Raw genomic sequence first — 20522 nt, forward strand, 5'->3', positions numbered from 1 at the left:
TGAGTCTATCTCATATATTAGTTTCACCTTTTAAGTTGCATTAGTGAAATAAATGAACTTTTGCACGATATTCCAATTTTTCGAGTATCACCTGTATATATATTTTGGGTTTAGTTACACTTTAAATACTTCTGTAAAAAGGTCTGATTACTCACCATAGCCTTTGAAGAGCAGATCTCCGAGTTCTGTTGGACCTCTAATACCAAATATATCACCGTGATCTATAAGAGCTTCTTTCACACAGTCATAACCAGACAAAATCACAGTAGGTACATTTGATAGGTAGATGGTAAACACAGGGCCATAGGTCTCACTCAGCTGGAGGACAGATATACAGAAGGTTTAAGAACACACTGGGAAGGTATTCAAGTGGCAAAAGGTACAGCAAGTTACATTTACAGTTAGATTTTAGCAACATACACATTTAGCATTTAGCAATGTACAAATTGGCCATCATACCTTACTTCACACTATTGTTCTTTGTTAAAGAGAAGTAAAGGGCCAGATTCACATTCAAATTTGCCGCGTCGTATCTTTATTTTGAATTCACAAACAAAGATACAACGGCATTTGGCTAAGATCCGACAGGCGTACGGCTTCGTACGCCTTCGGATCTTAGGATGCAATACTTTGGCGCCCGCTGGGTGGAGTTCGCGCCGTTTTCCGCGTCGGGTATGCAAATTAGCTGTTTACGGCGATCCACGAAGGTACGCGCGTTCATCACATTCTCTTACGTCGTCGCTAGTCGGCTTTTCCCGTCGCAAAGTTACGGCATTTCGCGCAAAGCACGGCAGTACGTTCGGCACGGGAACGTGCCTAATTTAAATGGTACACGCCCCATTTGAATTAGGCAGGCTTGTGCCGGACGGCTTTACGCTACGCCGCTGCAAGTTTACAGGCAAGTGCTTTGTGAATCAAGCACTTACGCTGAAAACTTGCGGCGGTGTAACGTAAACGGCTTACGTTACGCCGCCGTAATTGTTCATGAATCTGGCCGAAAGTTTTTTGTTTACCCCAGGCACACATCTAAATACACAGTTGGACCTATTTTGCCTGCCCAAGGTTTTTTAATTAATCCCATTCAACCTCTTATATTTACACCGCCCCACTAGAAAAATACTACCAGATGAGACCTAATTTTTATATGTTGCAGTTAAGCAACAGAGCTTGGTCTCCTCCTTGCCCCTAGCTTGTGATTGGACAGTGAAGGAGCAAAACATTACAGATGAGCTCATCCCCTGATCACGATCATTTGTGCTTTATGTTCATTATCATCACATGTGTACTGGAAAACACTTGATTGGTCCCTAGCATTGATGAGCTCAGGCATGTTGAAACACAAGTCTGGACCCACGAGAAGATGTCAAAGCTGACAGCCAATCAAATCATAGACGTTGGAGATATTTTACGCCCAGCAGTCGCAAGCATACATGCCTCCTGAGGCTGGGTTCACACTACTACACTACTTTCATCCTACTTTGCTCTGTGTTCAATGTTTCCCTATGAGAGCGTCTTGTAGTGTCCTACACAAGTCGGTCCGACTTTGAAAATGCTCCCTGTACTACTTTTGGTCCTACATTGATCCTACTTCAGGCCCATTGAATATCATTGAAGTCGGACCAAAGTAGTATCCTGTTCATGAAAGTAGGATGGATGTAGGACCAATGTAGGATAAATGTAGGACCAATGTAGGATGAAAGTAGAGTAGTAGTGTGAACCCAGCCAAATGCATGAGGCTGGGTTCACACTACTACACTACTTTGATCCTACTTTGCTCTGCTACATTGGTCCTACACTGATCCTACATTGGTCCTACATTGGTCCTACATTGATCCTACATCCATCCTACTTTCATGAACAGGATACTACTTTGATCCGACTTTGTGATAGTCTGACTTGTTCTTTGACCAATCAAAACAATCCCAGAGTGAGATAAATTCCTTTTACTGCTGCTGTAATCACAAGTCGGATGTCAAAAGTCGGATGGTTAGGACAAGGCTCCTACTTTGATCCTACTTTAATGATATTCAATGGGCTGATGTAGGATCAAAGTAGGACCAAAGTAGTACAGGGAGTAGTTTCAAAGTCGGACCGACTTGTGTCGGACCAGTTAAGACAGCTCTCATAGGGAAACATTGATTTTCACACGTCATGCTACATGAGCTCCCAATGTAGGACCGTTGTAGGACAAGTGTGAACCCAGCCTCAGGCGGGAATGTCTCAGCTGCCTATAATTGACTGTCGGCTTTGACAGCTTCCAGGCAGGGGTCCATGAACTCGTGTCCGAATCCGCCTGAACCCATCCCTAGTGCTGTTGCTACTTACAGTGCCTTGAATAAAGTATTCATACCCCTTGAAATTTTCCACATTTTGTCATGTTACAACCAAAAACATAAATGTATTTTATTGGAATTTTATGTGATAGACCAACACAGAGTGGCACAGTGGAAAGAAAATGATAAATGGTTTACAAATAAATATATGAAAAGTGTGGCGTGCTTTTGTATTCAGCCATTCGAGTCAATAACTTTGTAGAACCGTCTTTCACTGCATCTACAGCTGCAAGTCTTTTTGGGGATGTCTCTACCAGCTTTGTTAGCGATCTAGAGAGTGAAATTTTTTCCCATTCTTCTATGCAAAATAGCTTAAGCTCTTATGCCCCGTACACACGAGCTGTTTTCCAGTCGAAAAAAAAAAAAACAATAGTTTTTCCCGACGGAATTCCTCTCAAACCTGCCTTGCATACACACGGTCACACAAAAGTTGGTGAACTTTTGACTGCCAAGAACGCTGTGACGTAAAAGACTACGACGAGCCAACAAAAGTTCTATGCTTCCGAGCATGCGTCAAATTGTTTCCGAGCGTGCACGTTTTTTTTCCTGTCGGAAAAGCATACAGACGAACGGTTTTCCTGATAGGAAAAAAAGAGATCCTGCTCTCTTTTTTTTTCAGGCAGTTTTCCAGTCGGAAAAACTGCGATGGAGTATACACACGATCGGAATTCCCGGCCAAAAGCTCTCATTGCAGTTTTTCAGACAGGAAAACTGGTCGTGTGTACGGGGCACGAGAATGCATATGTACACCGTCTCATATTTTATACTGGAATTTGATGTTTTTATGTATGTGTATTGATATGTGCTTCGTTCGTTGATCCGTGGTCTGTAAATTGTAATCTGTCGGGCCTGGTGGGTGTTTCACTCCTCCTGGCCTCTGATTGGACTTTCGGCTACAGATAAACATGCAGGCCTGGGAGTAATTTAGCGATGATTAACCACGTTTGTGTGAAACACATGCACTGAGCACCTTTTGGATCGTTGTGTGTTATGTTCTTATGATTTTATGGATCTTCAATACAATTCATTGATTTTAATTCCTGGATGTGCCGCAACCCTTCTTTGTTTCATTTGGATTCATCTGGCTGTGGACCAAGCAGGCACCTGCATTCACTCAACAGTATATGAGATCCTGCTGGTGGCTTGCGAGCGGCGTCACCCAGCTCTCTCTATTGGACCACCAAAAGAAAGCTCCATTTGTGGGAAAAATAATGTAGCACTACCCCGAAGGAGCTGCTGGTTTGTTTTGGGCGGCATGCCACCTCTATTCCCTCGCCGTCCAGGACACCAGACGAGAGTTGAGAAAAACTTCAATGTCCACACTTTAAGCTTCTTTTTCTTTGCTTTATTTACCCAACGTGAAAAGGATGGATACACTGCGCTGCCTAATAAAATAATACTGGTAGCTGCTGACACTGCTTGTTCAAAAAAAGCATAAAACGAAATAGGGGTGTAAGTGTAGCGCTAAGTCTGATACCAAAGGTATCAGAAAACCATAATGTGTGTAATATTACAATTAAATAACACTACATCAAATGTAAAACAGGTGTGTTGATGAAAGAAAAAGACTTCCAACAGACAAATATTAGTGCACAGAATATGTAAACACGAGGAAAGCAAAAAGTCCAATAAACTCAATTTTAGGATGATTGAGTATCCATAACAAAGTCAATTGTCATCCGCACATCCTCCACTCATGTGAAACAATGAACCACCACTGTGTCATCCGTGCATCCTTCACTGAGGCAAAAAATAAATGAATGTGACTTCAATAACGTGATAGTCCCACCACCGGTGACAGTGCAGGCTTACCGGAACTAGTTGATCACTAGTGGCATATGCCAAGAGAGATCAATCTGAGCTTTTAGGAAGTTGGTATTTCAATGACAATCCTGGACAAGAAGCGTGGCACCAAATGATGGAGAGATCCAAACACACTTGGGACTGTATAGTTGTTAATGTCTTGAGACAAGTTGGCTCAATAAAATGCATAAAGGAGAGAAGAAAAAAAGTGGCCACATAGCGTAACTCCGTAAGGTAAAAAGATACTATGTTTATTCACAGCGAACAAACTTACATTTGGCTGGACAAGATCTTGCATGCAAAATGGGGCAACAGTGGAGTCCTCCCGACGCGTTTCGTGGTCAATAGCACATCATCTTCTCTCCTTTATGCATTTTATTGAGCCAACTTGTCTCAAGACATTAACAACTATACAGTCCCAAGTGTGTTTGGATCTCTCCATCATTTGGTGCCACGCTTCTTGTCCAGGATTGTCATTGAAATACCAACTTCCTAAAAGCTCAGATTGATCTCTCTTGGCATATGCCACTAGTGATCAACTAGTTCCGGTAAGCCTGCACTGTCACCGGTGGTGGGACTATCACGTTATTGAAGTCACATTCATTTATTTTTTGCCTCAGTGAAGGATGCACGGATGACACAGTGGTGGTTCATTGTTTCACATGAGTGGAGGATGTGCGGATGACAATTGACTTTGTTATGGATACTCAATCATCCTAAAATTGAGTTTATTGGACTTTTTGCTTTCCTCGTGTTTACATATTCTGTGCACTAATATTTGTCTGTTGGAAGTCTTTTTCTTTCATCAACACACCTGTTTTACATTTGATGTAGTGTTATTTAATTGTAATATTACACACATTATGGTTTTCTGATACCTTTGGTATCAGACTTAGCGCTACACTTACACCCCTATTTACCCAACGTGGTAAAAGAATAAAAGTAGTAGTTGAAGAGGTGGAAGAATAATAGGTTCAGGTGTAAAAGACTTCTGTTCGGAAACACTCCTACCAGCAACGTAGCTTTCATCGCCACTCTAGCCAGAGCGGGTATAGTGCACCTGGATAGGCCTCTCTCACTAACATAGCAGCCAGAGTGTCACACGGAAACTTTAGGAAAGTCTCTGCCACAGACCTTCCCAAAGATGGAGATATATTCGGTCCAGAATCCTCCTCAGCATAGGATTAAGCACCCGGATCTCTCTTGAATAAACTCTTGTGAACTCAGAACTGACAGGCGGCCATCACTCAGCCTCTCAGTAATAGTGCGTCCTTCAATGAAGTTCTAGGCCTCTCCTGAGATACCAGCCTCTTGCTCGGTGCTCTCCAAAGTTTTTCATCGGACAGCTTCCTTCCTCGGGACGGACAGCACAGGACCACTCTGCAAACGTAGACCCAGTCTGACTACCGGGCCTACTTAGTAGATCACAACCCCGTACCAACGTGGTCCCGGAGCTAGGAACACTTGAACACTCACCCCCGGCCAGGAGGGCCACACACAGGGGTGGCGGGACGACAGGCCAGGATCAGCGACGACGACCCCGAACTAATGACGTCTGTCCCTTAAGTACTCCTCCCCAGCATGCACAGTGGGACGATAAACTCGCCCCTGAAGGGGAACACCCAAAACACCTTGACCTGACTGCTGCCACCCTTGGTCTGGAGTGATAACGACACCGCAGACAACAATAGTGGTCACTCACAGTATAGCCATGGCTGGAACAGAGGCCCAAATTTAGTAAATAAACATAGGGCCAGATTCACATAGAATTGGGCTACGCTGCGGCGGCGTAACGTATCCCATTTACGTTACACCGCCGCAAGTTTTCAGCGTAAGTGCTTGATTCACAAAGCACTTGCCTGTAAACTTGCGGCGGCGTAGCGTAAATCCGCCCGGCGCAAGCCCGCCTAATTCAAATGGGGCGGGGACCATTTAAATTAGGCGCGTTCCCACGCCGAATGTACTGCGCATGCTCCGTCCCTAAAATTACCCGACGTGCATTGCGCTAAATGACGTCGCAAGGACATCATTGGTTTCAACGTTAAAGTAAATGGCGTCCAGCGCCATTCACGGACGACTTACGCAAACGACGTTAAATTTAAAAGTTCGACGCGGGAACGACGGCCATACTTAACATTGGCTAGACCACCAAGAGGGCAGGTTTAGTTTTACACCGCGTATCTCTACGGAAACAACGTAAATTTACAGCGACGGGCAAAGCGTACGTTCGTGAATCGGCGTAACTAGTTATTTGCATATTCTACGCCGACCACAATGGAATCGCCACCTAGCGGCCGGCCTAGAATTGCAGCCTAAGATCCGACCGTGTAAGTCAATTACACCTGTCGGATCTTAGGGAGATCTTTGCGTAACCTGATTCTATGAATTAGGCGCATAGTTACGACTGACGGATCTCAGAGATACGTCGGCGTATCAGGAGATACGCCTTCGTATCTCTTTTGTGAATCTGGCCCCAACAGTCTAAGTCAGCTAACTCTTATGCCGCGTGCACACGATCATTTTTCGGCATGAAAAAAAATTTGTTTTTCAACAACGTCATTTAAAATGATCGTGTGTGGGCTACACATCATTTTTCAGGTTCTGAACAAAAGTTCGAACATGCTGCATTTTTAAACGTCGTTTAAAACAATGTCGTTTTTCGGGTTGTAAAAAATTATCGTGTGTGGGCTAAAACAACGTAAAAAACCCGCGCATGCTCAGAAGCAAGTTATGAGACGGGAGAGCTCGTTCTGGTAAAACTACCGTTCATAATGGAGTAAGCACATTCATCACGCTGTAACAGACAAAAAAGCGCAAACCGTCTTTTACGAACATGGAATCAGCTAAAACAGCCCAAAGGCGAATGGAACTTCCCCTTTATAGTGCCGTCGTACGTCACCGCGCTTTGCTAGATAATTTTTTAAAAACGATGGTGTGTAGGCAACATAATTTTAATGATGAAGTTGGGAAAACGTCGTTTTTTCGACATGCTGAAAAACAATGTTTTTTTTCATGCTGAAAAATGATCGTGTGTACACGGCATTAGACTTCCCCCTAAATTTAAAGCAGCGCCGGCCAGAAAGTAGCAGGCCGCTACAATAAATACAAAAAAGGGACATAAATTGCATGCAATAATGTATTTGGGTACAGCGTCACAGGACCAAACAATTGTCAAAGTAACCCAGTGCCGTATCGCAAAAAATGGTCTGGTCATGAAGGGGGGTAAATCTTTAGGCGCTGAAGTGGATATCTTATCCAGCAGTGGTAAGATGTCACCAAGCTCTTGCATTTCATTCATTTTGTAATCTGCACTGGAAAAGTGACAAATTATAACCCGGTCACTTTAGGCTACGCACGTCACACTAATAAAAAAAGCCATAATTCCTTCTACCCAACACAATGTATATCACTCACCTTCACCAAAGACTGGGGCATTTCCCTGGCGCTCACATACGTCATAGTGCCCAGTATTGGCAGTGGGGATGGTCCGGGGGGCATATTTTTCTTCCTTAGCTTTCTCCTCCATGTGAAGACATAAAAAACGAGGCTGATACAAACAGCCAGGAGAAGAGTCCCTAATACACCCAGCTCCATCGTCAGGCCAGACCTGCTGTAGGAATAAGGAAGTGTTACATGTGCAGCAACAATGACATCAGAATAAAGCGTGCTAAGCAACAATGAACCGGCAGGTGTGTCCTATACAACCTGTGACCTGAGTGTATAAGATCACACCGAGGAGAGGTGCAAGGCGTGTAATATAGATCTCCATATATGGATATGGAATGGTAATGCATACACTGTCACTTTATTGCACATAGATATTGCAGACAGCAAGGCATGTCTATGAACTGCACACACAGCATATTTTTTATAGGTTTACTGTATATACAAGGGCTGTACAGAAAGAAATGTAAGGACCAGTTCACACCAGATGCAGTTCCGTGCGTTTTCGCTTTTTCTGCACCAATACAGTCAGTTCTGGTCAGTTTCTGCACCGAAAACTGACCGGAAACTGACTGGAACTGACTCCACTGGTGTGAACTAGAGCCATTGGAATACATGGAAAACACTGTGAATGGGGTAGTGGCGCTACCTAAAGTAAACGCAACAGAAAATAAGTGTGTATAAACAGAGACTAGGGGGCAGATCCACAGAGATCTGCCCCGGCGCATCGTATCTGAGATACGCTACGCCACTGTACCTTACCTGGCTTTGGTTCGAATCCATAAACATTTTGCGCCGTAAGTTACGGCGGCGTAGTGTATCTCAAGCGGCGTAACGGCGCGGAATTCAAATGTGGCGAGTAGGGGGTGTGTGTCATTTAAATGAAGCGCAATGCACGGAGCATGCGCAGTTCGTCACCGCGCCGAACGAACTGCGCATGCTCCGTTCCTAAATTTCTCGCCGTGCATTGCGCTAAATGACGTCGCAAGGATGTCATTTTTTGTGACGTGGACGTCAATTACGTCCAGCCCGATTCACGGACGACTTACGCAAACAACATTTTTTTTTTAAATTATACGCGGGAACGACGGCCATACTTAACATTGAGTACACCACGAAATACTAGCTTTAACTATACGCCGAAAAAAGCCGACTAGAGACGACGTAAAAAAATGCGACGGCCGCTCATACGTTCGTGGATCATCGAAAAATAGCTAATTTGCATACTCGACGCGGAAAACAACGTGAACGCCACCCAGCGGACGCCGAAGAATTGCATCTTAGATCCGAAGGCGTACGAAGACGTACGCCTGTCGGATCTAACCCAGAAGCCGTCGTATCTTGTTTTGAGGATTCAAAACAAAGATACGACGCGGGAAATTTGAAAGTACTCGCTCTGTGGATCTGCCCCTAGGTACCAAACACCAAGACTCACACCTGTGAGAAGTGTATGTGTATATAAATGGCTTCCCAAATGTGAGGATCAGCTGTAACAAGTGTGTGAACACTGATAGGTGTCAAAAACACCTAATATATGCAAATCTAGGGGCAATTTGGGCCAGTAATATAAAGTATAAGGGTACACATAGGGGTAGATTCAGGTAGGAGATACGCCGTCGTATATCTCTGAGTGTGCAGCGTCGTATCTATGCGCCTGATTCTTAGAATCAGTTACGCATAGATAACCATTAGATCCGACAGGCGTAAGTCTCTTACGCCGTCGGATCTTAACTGCATTTTTTTTTGACCGCTAGGTGGCGCTTCCGTCGAATTCAGCTTCGAGTATGCAAATTAGCTAGATACGCGAATTCCCGAACGTACGCGTGGCCGACGCAGTAAAGTTACGACGTTTACGTTAGGCTTTTCCCGGTGTAAAGTTGCCCCTGCTATATGAGGCGCAGCCAATGTTAAGTATGGCCGTCGTTCCCGCGACGAAATTTGAAAAAGTTATGTCGTTTGCGTAAGTCGTCCGTGAATGGGGCTGGACGTCATTTACGTTCACGTCGAAACCAATGACGTCCTTGCAGCGTACTTTGGAGCAATGCACACTGGGAAATTCCACGGACGGCGCATGCGCCGTTCCGAAAAAACGTCAATCACGTCGGGTCACAGTAGTTTTGCATAAAACACGCCCCCTGATCCAAATTTGAATTAGGCGGGGTTACGCCGGCCGATTTACGCTACGCCGCCGCAACTTACGGAGCAAGTGCTTTGAGAATACAGCATTTGCCCGTGTAAGTTGCGGAGGTGTAACGTAAATCAGATACGTTACGCCCGCACAATTTTACGCGGCTCTACGTGAATCAGCCCCCAAGTGTCTGAAGTGGGCAATATAAAGAATGCAAAATAGAATGTGCAAAAATAAATATAGGTGCCATAAACGATAAACCACCTATTAAAATAAACCACCTATTAAAATAGGTCAATGTTAAAAAACCTTAGCATAGGTACCATAAGTGAGAAAAGCAGATTTTACCACAAATTATAATAATTAGACAGGCACCCCAAAGTCCATCCACAAAGCACAGATAAAGTGCAGCCGTGGTAAGATAAACCTGATCTTAGCTTCCTGCTAATTAGTTCATATACCATAAGACCCCTTTCACCCTGAAGCATTTTAGCGTTAAAAATAGCGCTATTAAAACGCTCTCCATGCAGCTCAATGTACCCTTTCACAAAGGTCTTGCAAGCAGCATCTTTGGAGCAGCTTTTAAGGTGCTGAAAAAAAACCGCTCCAAAAACATCCCTCTCCATTGAAATGAATTGAAAGCGCTGTAAAAACGCCTTGCCCTTTCACACTGAGGCGTTGCACTGGCGGGGCGTTGAGAAAAGTCCTGCAAGTAGCATCTTTGGAGCAGCTTTTGAGGCGCTGAAAAAAAACGCTCCGAAAACGTCCCTCTCCATTGAAATGAATTGAAAGCGCTGTAAAAAACGCCTTACCCTTTCACATTGAGGCACTGCAAAAACGCCCTAAAACGTTAGGGTCTTAGCAGTGCTTTACCAGTGTTTTTCAGGCGCTGGCAGTGTGAAAGGGCTCTGAAAGCACTCAGGCTTTTACATTGGGATTGCAGATGTGGCTTCACCTGAAAAACGCTCAAAAAACGCTTGAATAACGCCTGAAACACGCCCCAGTGTGATAGGGGCCTAAAGGGCAAATTGATTGATACAATGTCCAGGATCAGGTACAAAAGGTCCACCAGAACCAGGTCACATGCATTCCATGATACCAAAGTTGTTAATACTTGTGCAGGAGATATTCAGTAACACCTCTAAGTTTTCTGTAGTGCCAACAGAGAGAGACATTAGCCTAGGGTGATCCCCTCATGGGCCCCCACTCACCAGATTGCGGAGCTCCTACAGAGGCAGACAGCATGTCAGATAGGGTCCACAGCAGGACCGCTGGTATTCCTGGATGCTTCTCTCCCCACCTGCTCCAAATGATCTATTCCGCTTCTCTGCAGCTGGGATTGGATGTTAGAAGATCCTCAAAAAAATTCAATCACAAGGGCTCCCAGGGTGTAGTAAAAAATTGTTAAAGTGGTCTTTTTAAAAAAAAAATATGCCACAACAAAAGCGACTGACAGTTTAAAATGAGTGGGATAATTGGATGGGAAAGCCTTGGAAGGCAGTGGGAGGGGGGCTAATTAGCTGCTCGGATCACTTTTAGTTTATCTAGCATGGCTGGTGAAAAGATCGATACTGGGGTCATGGCTGCAGCCATGGTCCCGGGATAACCACTGCATCTCAAGGACATACAAGGACGTATGAATTTTGTTATATTTGAGATACCATAATAAATACATCTGATGTTTCATGCTGTTTAAGCCAAATTTCCATATTTTTGGGCAATTCCAGCTGGTGAGTGTCCGAAACTTGGTGATGGGCTATACTTTGGTGATTACCACTGAGGTGGAAATAGGAAGTTTTTCATAGAGTTTGCTGGAATGGGTTAAAGAGGAAGTAGACTTATAAATGCCCAATCTTTTGAAGAGCGAGGGCCACTTAACCACTAGCCGACCAGCCGCCGTCATTCTACGGCGGCAGGTCGGCTTTCCTGGGCGAGACCACGTCATTCTACGTCGGCTCTTTGAGCCGCCACTAGGGGTGCGCTCGCCCCCGACTCCCGTGCGTGTGCGTGTGCCTGGTCCTGTCAGCGTGGGAAACGCTGATCTTCTGTTCATACAATGTATGAACAGAAGATCAGTGTTTCCCCTAGTGAGCCCACCCCCCCCCCAAAGTAAGAACACACAAGGGACATACTTAACCCCTTCCCCACCCCCTAGTGTTAACACCTTCACTGCCAGTGGCATTTTTATAGTAATCCAATGCATTTTTATAGCACTGATCGCTATAAAAATGCCAATGGTCCCAAAAATGTGTCAAAAGTGTCCGAAGTGTCCGCCATAACGTTGCAGTACCGAAAAAAAATCACTGATCGCCGCCATTACTAGTAAAAAAAATATATTAATAAAAATGACATAAAAATACCCCCTATTTTGTAAACGCTATAACTTTTGCGTAAACCAATCAATAAACGCTTATTGCGATTTTTTTTACGAAAAATAGGTAGAAGAATACGTATCGGCCTAAACTGAGGAAAAAAATTTTTTTTTATATATTTTTGGGGGATATTTATTATGGCAAAAAGTAAAAAATATTCATTTTTTTCAAAATTTTCGCTCTATTTTTGTTTATAGCGCAAAAAATAAAAAACGCAGAGGTGATCAAATACCACCAAAAGAAAGCTCTATTTGTGGGGAAAAAAGGACGCCAATTTTGTTTGGGAGCCACGTCGCACGACCGCGCAATTGTCTGTTAAAGCGACGCAGCCCCGAATCGCAAAAAGTACTCTGGTCTTTGGGCAGCAATATGGTCCGGGGGGTAAGTGGTTAAGCAACTTGGTAACCAGTCGCAGGCCACAATAAGCGGAGCAGGTGGATGAAGGGTCACGGCTACTCAGGACTGTCGTGTCCTACCAGTGTGAACCTAGCCTCAGAAGTTTAGAGAAGTGTTTCTCAATTCCAGTCCTCAAGGCACACCAACAGGTCATGTTTTCAGGCTTTAAATTATTTTCATTTGATTCGTTTCACTGTCTTAGTAAGTAAGTACCACAGCCGTTTCATCTGAGGGAAATCCTGAAAATCCTAATAACATAACCTGTTGGTGTGCCTTGAGGACTGGAAACATTGGTTCAGCCGAGGTTCCCACTGATGACGGGAATGAAATCGTGCAAGTCCATCGCAAATTCAGCAGCGATTTCACAGACATCTGTGTGGGTTTCTACATAAATGTCAATGGAAATCGCACCATGAAATCGCAAAAAGTAGTACAGAAACTACTTTTGAAATTGGTGCGGCAAATGCAGCGTCGCACCGATTAGAACGGTGCCATTGCCAGCAATTGCCGCCGATTTGACATGCGATTTGACATGTCAAAACGCACCAATGTGAACCAGTGCTTAGAGGCAGAAATCTGAAAGCACCAAAATCACATTCAGGAGAATAACATTTGGGCAAAAAAAAAAAAAAAACACCTGATGTGCCTAAATGCTAGGCACATTTATTCATTTCAGTGGCCAGAATAAATTAGTATTAGTATTCTGCCCAGATGTTCAGATGAGCCTGTTGTGTATAAGGCCTTATGGGTCAGAGACATCAATTACAGACACTGGGGTAGATTCAGATAGAATTTACGCCGGCGTATCCATAGATACGCCGCGTAAATTCAAATCTGCGCCGGCGTATCTACTTTCTGTATTCAGAAAGCTAGATACGCCGACATTTGCCTAAGATACGACTCGCATAAGTCTCTTACGCCGTCGTATCTTGGGGTGCATTCTCACGCTGGCCGCTAGGTGGCGCTCCCGTAGTTTTCAGCGTAGAGTATGCAAATTACCTACTTACGCCAATTCACAAATGTACGTGCGCCCGGCGGTAGTTTTTTACGTCGTTTGCGTAAGTCGTTTTCGTCGTTACGTTGCTCCTGCTATTAGGAGGCGCAGCCAATGTTAAGTATGGACGTCGTTCCCGCGTCGAGTTTTGAATTTTTACGTTGTTTGCGTAAGTCGGTCGCGAATACGGATGGACGTAATTTACGGTAACGTCGAAACCAATGACGTCCTTGCGACGTCATTTACCGCAATGCATGTCGGGAAATTTTAGGGACGGCGCATGCGCAGTACGTTTGGCGCGGGAACGCACCTAATTTAAATGATCCACGCCCCCTACCCGGATCATTTGAATTAGGCGGGCTTGCGCCGGGGAATTTGCGCTACGCCGCCGCAACTTTACAGGCAAGTGCTTTGTGAATCAAGCACTTGCCAGTAAAACTTGCGGAGGCGTAACGTAAATGCGATACGTTACGCCGCCGCAGATCTACGTGAATCTGCCACACTATGGTTGTCATCTGTCAGAATCAAATATACGGATGACTCGCTTTTTTCTTAGAGGCATGACTTTAAAGAGCATGTGTTTCATCAACACATTGGTGCAGTGGCAGCTGGTGCTCAATTTTCTTGGGGGGGGGCGGACCCCAAAAGCCAGTATAAACTGTTAGTAGTTTACCACATGCTGACCGGCTCACACCAATATACGTCGGAAAAGTGGCATGTTCCCACGAATCGCTGTATGGGTACGCCGCCCCCTTTAAGAGCCCACGGAGTCCTGCGTCGTGGCACCACGGGGGACCCGATGCACGTGGCCGGTGGGCGCGATTGCCACCCACCACTCGCGATTGGGGAAAAAAAAATTGCGTGTTCTGTCAGGGGAGAGGAGACATATTGTTTGTTCCTACTGAGTAGGAACAGCGATATGTCTCCTCCCCCAGTCAGTCCCATCCCCATACAGTAAGAAACACTCACTAGGGAACACAGTTAACCCCATTGATCACCCCCTAGTGTTAACCCCTTCCCTGCTAGTGACATTTACACAGTAATCAGTGCATTTTTATAGCACTGATCCCTGTATAAATGTCAATGGTCCCAGAAATGTGTCAAAACTGTCCACCACAATGTCGCAGTGCTGCTAAAAATCACAGATCACCGTCATTAATAGTAAAAAAAAAAAAATCATAAAAATACCATAAATCTTTCCCATAGTTTGTAGACGCTATAACTTTTGCGTAAACCAATTAATATACGCTTATTGCATTTTTTTTTTTTTTTGCCAAAAATATGTATATATTGGCCTAAACCGATGAAGAAATTCATTTTTTAAAACATTTTGGGGATATTTATTATACCAAAAACTAAAAAGAAAAATGTTTTGTTTTCAACATTGTTGCTATTTATTTATTATTATTTTTTTTTTCAAAATATATGTAGAAGAATACGTATCGGTCTAAACTGAGGACATTTTTTTTTTTAATATATATATATATATATATTTTTTTGGGGGATATTTATTATAGCAAAAAGTAAAAACTATTGATTTTTTTTCAAAATTTACGCTCTTTTTTTGTTTAAAGCGCAAAAAAAAAAAAAAAAATGCAGAGGTGACCAAATACCACTCTATTTGTGGGGAAAAAAGGACGTCAGTTTTGTTTGGGTACAGCATTGCATGCCTGCGAAGTTAAAGTGATGCAGTGCCGTATCGCAAAAAATGGCCTGGTCATTAAGTAGGCAAATCTTCCGGTCTGTAAGTGGTAAAAAAAAAGTACTTGTGGGTTTAACTATTATCTTTTGTTTAATCCTTCTTTAAGGGGGGCGTGACAGGGAGTGAGTGAGTGAGTGAGTGAAAAACTTATAGGGCAAGATTTAGGTATGTCGGCGTAATTTTGAGGCAGGGTAGAGTATCGCATATACGCTACGCCACCGTAAGTCAGAGAGGCAAGTGCTGTATTCACAAAGCACTTGCCTCCTAAGTTACGGTGGCGTATCGTAAATGGGCCGGCCTAATTCAAATGTGGAACAGGGGGCGTGTTTTATGTAAATTACTCGTGACCCTACGTGATTGACGTTTTTCACGAACGGCGCATGCGCCGTCCGTGGACATATCCCAGTGTGCATTGCTCCAAAGTACGCCGCAAGGACATATTGGTTTCAACGTGAATTACGTCCAGCCCCATTCACGGACGACTTACGCAAACAACGGAAAATTTTCAAATTTCGACGCGGGAACGACGGCCATACTTAACATTGGCTAGGCCAGCTATTTGTTCGAAAAAGCCTTACGTAAACGACGTAAAAAAATGCGCCGGGCGCACGTACGTTTCTGAATCGGCGTATCTAGCTCATTTGCATATTCTACGCCAAACTCAACGGAACCTAGCGGCCAGCGTAAAGTATGCATCCTAAGATACGACAGCGTAGGAGACTTACGCTGCTCGTATCTTAGCCTAATTTAAGCGTATCTGGTTTCCAGAATACGCTTAAATTTACGACGGCGTAGATTCAGAGTTACGACGGCGTATCTACTGATACGCCGGCGTAACTGTACCTGAATCTAGCCCATATAGCGCAACACATGCAAACTGAATCGCCTCTGGGAGTGTGTTGTATACCTACATACTTTTGCTAATAGGTGTCCCTTGTTCCTATTTAAAAAAGTTGGGAGGTATGGGGATATGAGCAAGAATCTGAGGCCCCGTACACACGACAGAGTTTCTCAGCAGAATTCGGCGAGAAACTCGGTCAGAGCCGGATTCTGCCGAGAAACTCTGTCGTGTGTACACTTTCGGCCCGATGGAGCCGCCGAGGAACTCGTCGAGAAAATAGAGAACATGTTCTCTATTTTCTCGTTGTTCTATGGGAGCTCTTGGCCCGCCGAGCTCCTCGGCGGCTTCAGGGCTGAACTGGCCGAGGAACTCGATGTGTTTGGCTCGTCGAGTTCCTCGGCCGTGTGTACGGGGCCTGAGACTAAGCACAGCCTGGGATAGAGCTTGCAGCACTGGGATCCTGGGTGTAGTATGAGGCTGCAGCCTGTCACTGCTTGTATCACTCAGATCTGAGTCAATCATACCATATGGGGGGGGGGAGCTAACACTCACCTGAAGTCTTATCTCTGCCAGGTAGACAAAATAGACTGATTCTGTTGGGTAGGGGAGGCAGAACTCTCTAATCTCTGTGCACAGAAACAATTTCAGTAACCATTGTTAGCCCAACGTTCTCCCCGATCATATGGGAGGAAGAGCTCCATATCACATTACATGCATGCTGTACAATCTGTGGCACGCACAGAATACGTACCTCCCACTGCCGTCCTACATGGGAAACAGGAACATATAATAGTGTAAGTATAAGAAATGCGCCTGACACTGAACTACAGGCACAGGCTGCATTTCCTGTCTCCTGACAGTCTACAAATGATATGAAACAAACAAAAACATACAAGTGTAAAAATCTGTGCAACAATGTAGAGGTTGCACATGCAGTCTATATAAATTCTTAATCCAATATGCTTTGTGTGTGCAGCAGTTACAGTTTTTCTCCATTGTTTTGGCTCATTTCTTGAAACAGAAATGACATTCTCAAAACTCTAAGCTCATTTGGCAAAACAGTCTTAGGCCGCGTACACACGATCAGTCTATCCGATGAGAACGGTCCGAAGGAGCGTTGTCATTGGTTAACAGATGAAGCTGACTGATGGTCTGATGTGCCTACACACCATCGGTTAAAAAACCGATCATGTCAGAACGCGGTGACGTACAGTAGGTGAACCCGATTTTGTGTCAATCTCGCTCTCTTTCTCGGCGAGATTGAGCACCTACGAGCCCCATCGCGGGAGCCAGCGCCGAGCTGGCTTGCCGCGATGGAGACAGAGCCGTCATAGAAGCGACGGGAGATCCGACTTGGATTCCCGCCAATTCTACACGTGTGCGGCGTTTGCTATGAATCCTGAGGGGGAAGTCCCCGCCGATTTTAAATAAAAATCCGGCATGGGTCCCCCCCTCAGGAGCATACCGGGCCCTTGGGTCTGTTATGGGTTGTAAGGAGAGCCCCCCTACGCCGAAAAAAACGGCGTAGGGGGTCCCCCTACGATCCATACCAGACCCGTATCCAAAGCACGCTACCCGGCCAGCCAGGAAGGGAGTGGGGACGAGCGAGCGCCCCCCCCCCCTCCTGAGCCGTACCAGGCTGCATGCCCTCAACATGGGGGGGTTGGGTGCTCTGGGGCAGGGGGGCGCACTGCGGCCCCCCCACCTCAGAGCACCCTGTCCCCATGTTGATGAGGACAGGGCCCCTTCCCGACAACCCTGGCCGTTGGTTGTCGGGGTATGCGGGCGGGAGGCTTATCGGAATCTGGGAGCCCCCTTTAATAAGGGGGCCCCCAGATACCGGCCCCCCACCCTAAGTGAATGAGTATGGGGTACATCGTACCCCTACCCATTCACCTGCAAGAAAAGTGGTAAAAACACAAATAAACCACACAGTGTATTAAAATATTTTATTAGTCTGCTCCGGAGGCCGCCCCCTGTCTTCTTTATTAGCTCTTTTACCAGGGGGGGCTTCTTCTTTGACGTCTTCGGGTGGGTGGGGGCCGCCGTCTGGTTCTCTTCCACCGCCGCCGTCTGGTTCTCTTCCACCGCCAGTTTTTTTCGGCGTAGGGGGGCTCTCCTTACAACCCATAACAGACCCAAGGGCCCGGTATGCTCCTGGGGGGGGGACCCATGCCGGATTTTTATTTAAAATCCGGCGGGGACTTCCCCCTCAGGATTCATAGCAAACGCCGCACACGTGTAGAATTGGCGGGAATCCAAGTCGGATCTCCCGTCGCTTCTATGACGCGCTTGCTGGGATGTGCTGTCACTATTCCAGTGAGTGCGAGGTGTCGGCGAGATCTCGGCACCATGTCGCCGAGTATCAGCGCGACGCTGTCGTGCTAAAAGCACAATATCACAAACACCTACTGTAAAACACAACGACGTGCTGAAAAAAACGAAGTTCAATGCTTCCAAGCATGCGTCGACTTGATTCTGAGCATGCGCGGGTTTTTAATCAATGCTTTTGCATACTAACGATCTGTTTTGACATATCGGTTAGGCGTCCATCTGTTAAGTTCCTATTTTTTTGACCGAAGGTTAACTAACCGATGGGGCCCACACACGATCGGTTTGGACCGATGAAAGCGGTTCATCAGATCGTTCTCATCGGATGGACCGATCGTGTGTACGCGGCCTAATGCCGCGTACAGACGGTCGTTTTATGTGATGAAAAAAAACGACATTTTTAAAAACGTCATTTAAAATGACCGTGTGTAGCTAAAACAACGTTTAAAACACTGGGCCAGATTCAAGAAGCAATTGCGCCCGTGTCACCATAGGTTACACAGCGCAATTGCTTACTTGCTCCGGCGTAGCGAATGCTCCTGATTCAGGAACATCGCTACGCCGACTGCAGCCTAAAATCTGCGTGGCATAAGGCTCTTATGCCACGCAGATTTTAGGCTGCATTCTTGAGTTGGCTGCTAGGGGGCGCTCCCATTGTGATCTGTGTATAGTATGCAAATTGCATACTAACACCGATTCACAACGTTGCGCGAGCCCTGCATACGCAAATTACGTAGTTTGCGCACGTCGGGTTTCGCGTAACATTACACATCCTAATAGCAGGCGCAGCCAATTCTATAGGATAGCCACGTTCCCGCGTCGCGAGATTTAAAATATACGTAGTTTGCGTAAGTGATTCGTGAATGGCGCTGGACGCCATTCACGTTCACTCTGAAGCAAATGACGTCCTTGCGACGTCATTTGCCGCAATGCACGTCGGGAAAGTTTCCCGACGGCGCATGCGCTTTACGATCGGCACGGGAACGCGCCTAATTTAACTGATTCCCGCCCCCGGCGGGATCATTTACATTGCGCGCGCTTACGCCGGGCAATTTTGCCGGCGCGCCCTAGCAATTTACGGAGCTACTACTCCGTGAATCGAGGGCAGCGTAAAATATTTGCGTGGGCGCAGGGCAAAATCGTTGCCCTGTGCCTGCGCAAATAAAGCGCAAATGTACCTGAATCTGGGCCAATGTTTTTAAACCCGCGCATGCTCAGAAGCAAGTTATGAAGCGAGCTTGAATGGAACAGAGTGCCGCCGTACGTGCTGAACGTAACCGCGCTTTGCTAGAGCATTTTGAAAAAACGATGGTGTGTAGACAACGTCGTTTCTTAAAATGAAGTTTGAAAAACTTTGTTTTTTTTCATGAGAAAAAATGACGTTTTTTTTCATCACAAAAAACGACCGTGTGTACGCGGCATTACAGTTCAGCACAACACTATAACTCACGTGCAAAAGCTCATAGCTCTCCGAAAACTGTTCACTCATGCTTCAAAACCATATTCCTTTCCCATATAAAGAGTCAGCGCCCCCAAAAAGGCAAAGATTCTTACTGTACTCATCGCTGTATTACTGATATTTACTCAGCTGGTGTTATGACCTCTGTATGCACATACATTTGTTCACTCATGCAAGCCTCCAATGTAAGCATACCGTAGTGATTTATCTCTGCTCTGCTTGTGCCTTTACTTTAGGAAGTTCAGAAAGCACAGTCGCTCAATGCAGGGGTCTACAGGCAGGCTTTTACTTAAACACTCCTAAATTCCTCTTGTGTGCCATACAATTTTTTGGTACGTCAAAGCAGACTTTGCACCCAATTGCAAGGTCCTCTTATTCAGCACTGGTCACCTCCAAATGTTTAATTACTACATTACATTAGAAAAGAAAAACCTGTGGAGTAAAAAAAAAAATGTGGTGCCTACGCGTAAGTATTGTCATGAAGATCCTGAGAAGTTTATGGGTTTTGGCCCAATGATGCTTTATTGCATTTTTGCTCTTTATGCCTCTCCGTCCGCTAGGATAAGGGTAAATGGCTCACTTAGCGAATCATTTTCATCTTTCAACAATAAGGCATAATCATAATATTCATGGAGTGAAAATTAAAGAGGTAGAGCATAAATTTGCAGCGTATGCAGATATTTTGTTTTACATTCAGCAACCTAGAATTACTCTTCCAA

The 20522-nt window shown here is 45.2% G+C and overlaps 1 protein-coding gene across 3 annotated transcripts in view; it reads right to left on the minus strand.

Moving 5' to 3' along the window:
- Nucleotides 1-16709, minus strand: part of LOC120913347 (cytochrome P450 2G1-like) — a 36890-nt gene extending 20181 nt beyond the window's left edge. Inside the window, exons 1-4 of one of the 3 annotated variants that reach the window (XM_040323220.1) lie at nt 16566-16709; nt 10920-11064; nt 7551-7746; nt 156-318 (exon numbers count right to left, since the gene is read on the minus strand). In XM_040323220.1, coding sequence (XP_040179154.1) covers nt 156-318; nt 7551-7730 — 343 coding nt within the window. In that variant the 5' untranslated portion in view covers nt 7731-7746; nt 10920-11064; nt 16566-16709. The remainder of the gene's footprint in view (nt 1-155; nt 319-7550; nt 7747-10919; nt 11065-16565) is intronic. The other 2 variants (XM_040323222.1, XM_040323221.1) reach the window with 2 other exon arrangements.
- Nucleotides 16710-20522: the final 3813 nt, after the last annotated feature.

Source organism: Rana temporaria, chromosome 9 (genome assembly GCF_905171775.1).
Source record: "Rana temporaria chromosome 9, aRanTem1.1, whole genome shotgun sequence".
Taxonomy (NCBI): Eukaryota; Metazoa; Chordata; class Amphibia; order Anura; family Ranidae; genus Rana; species Rana temporaria.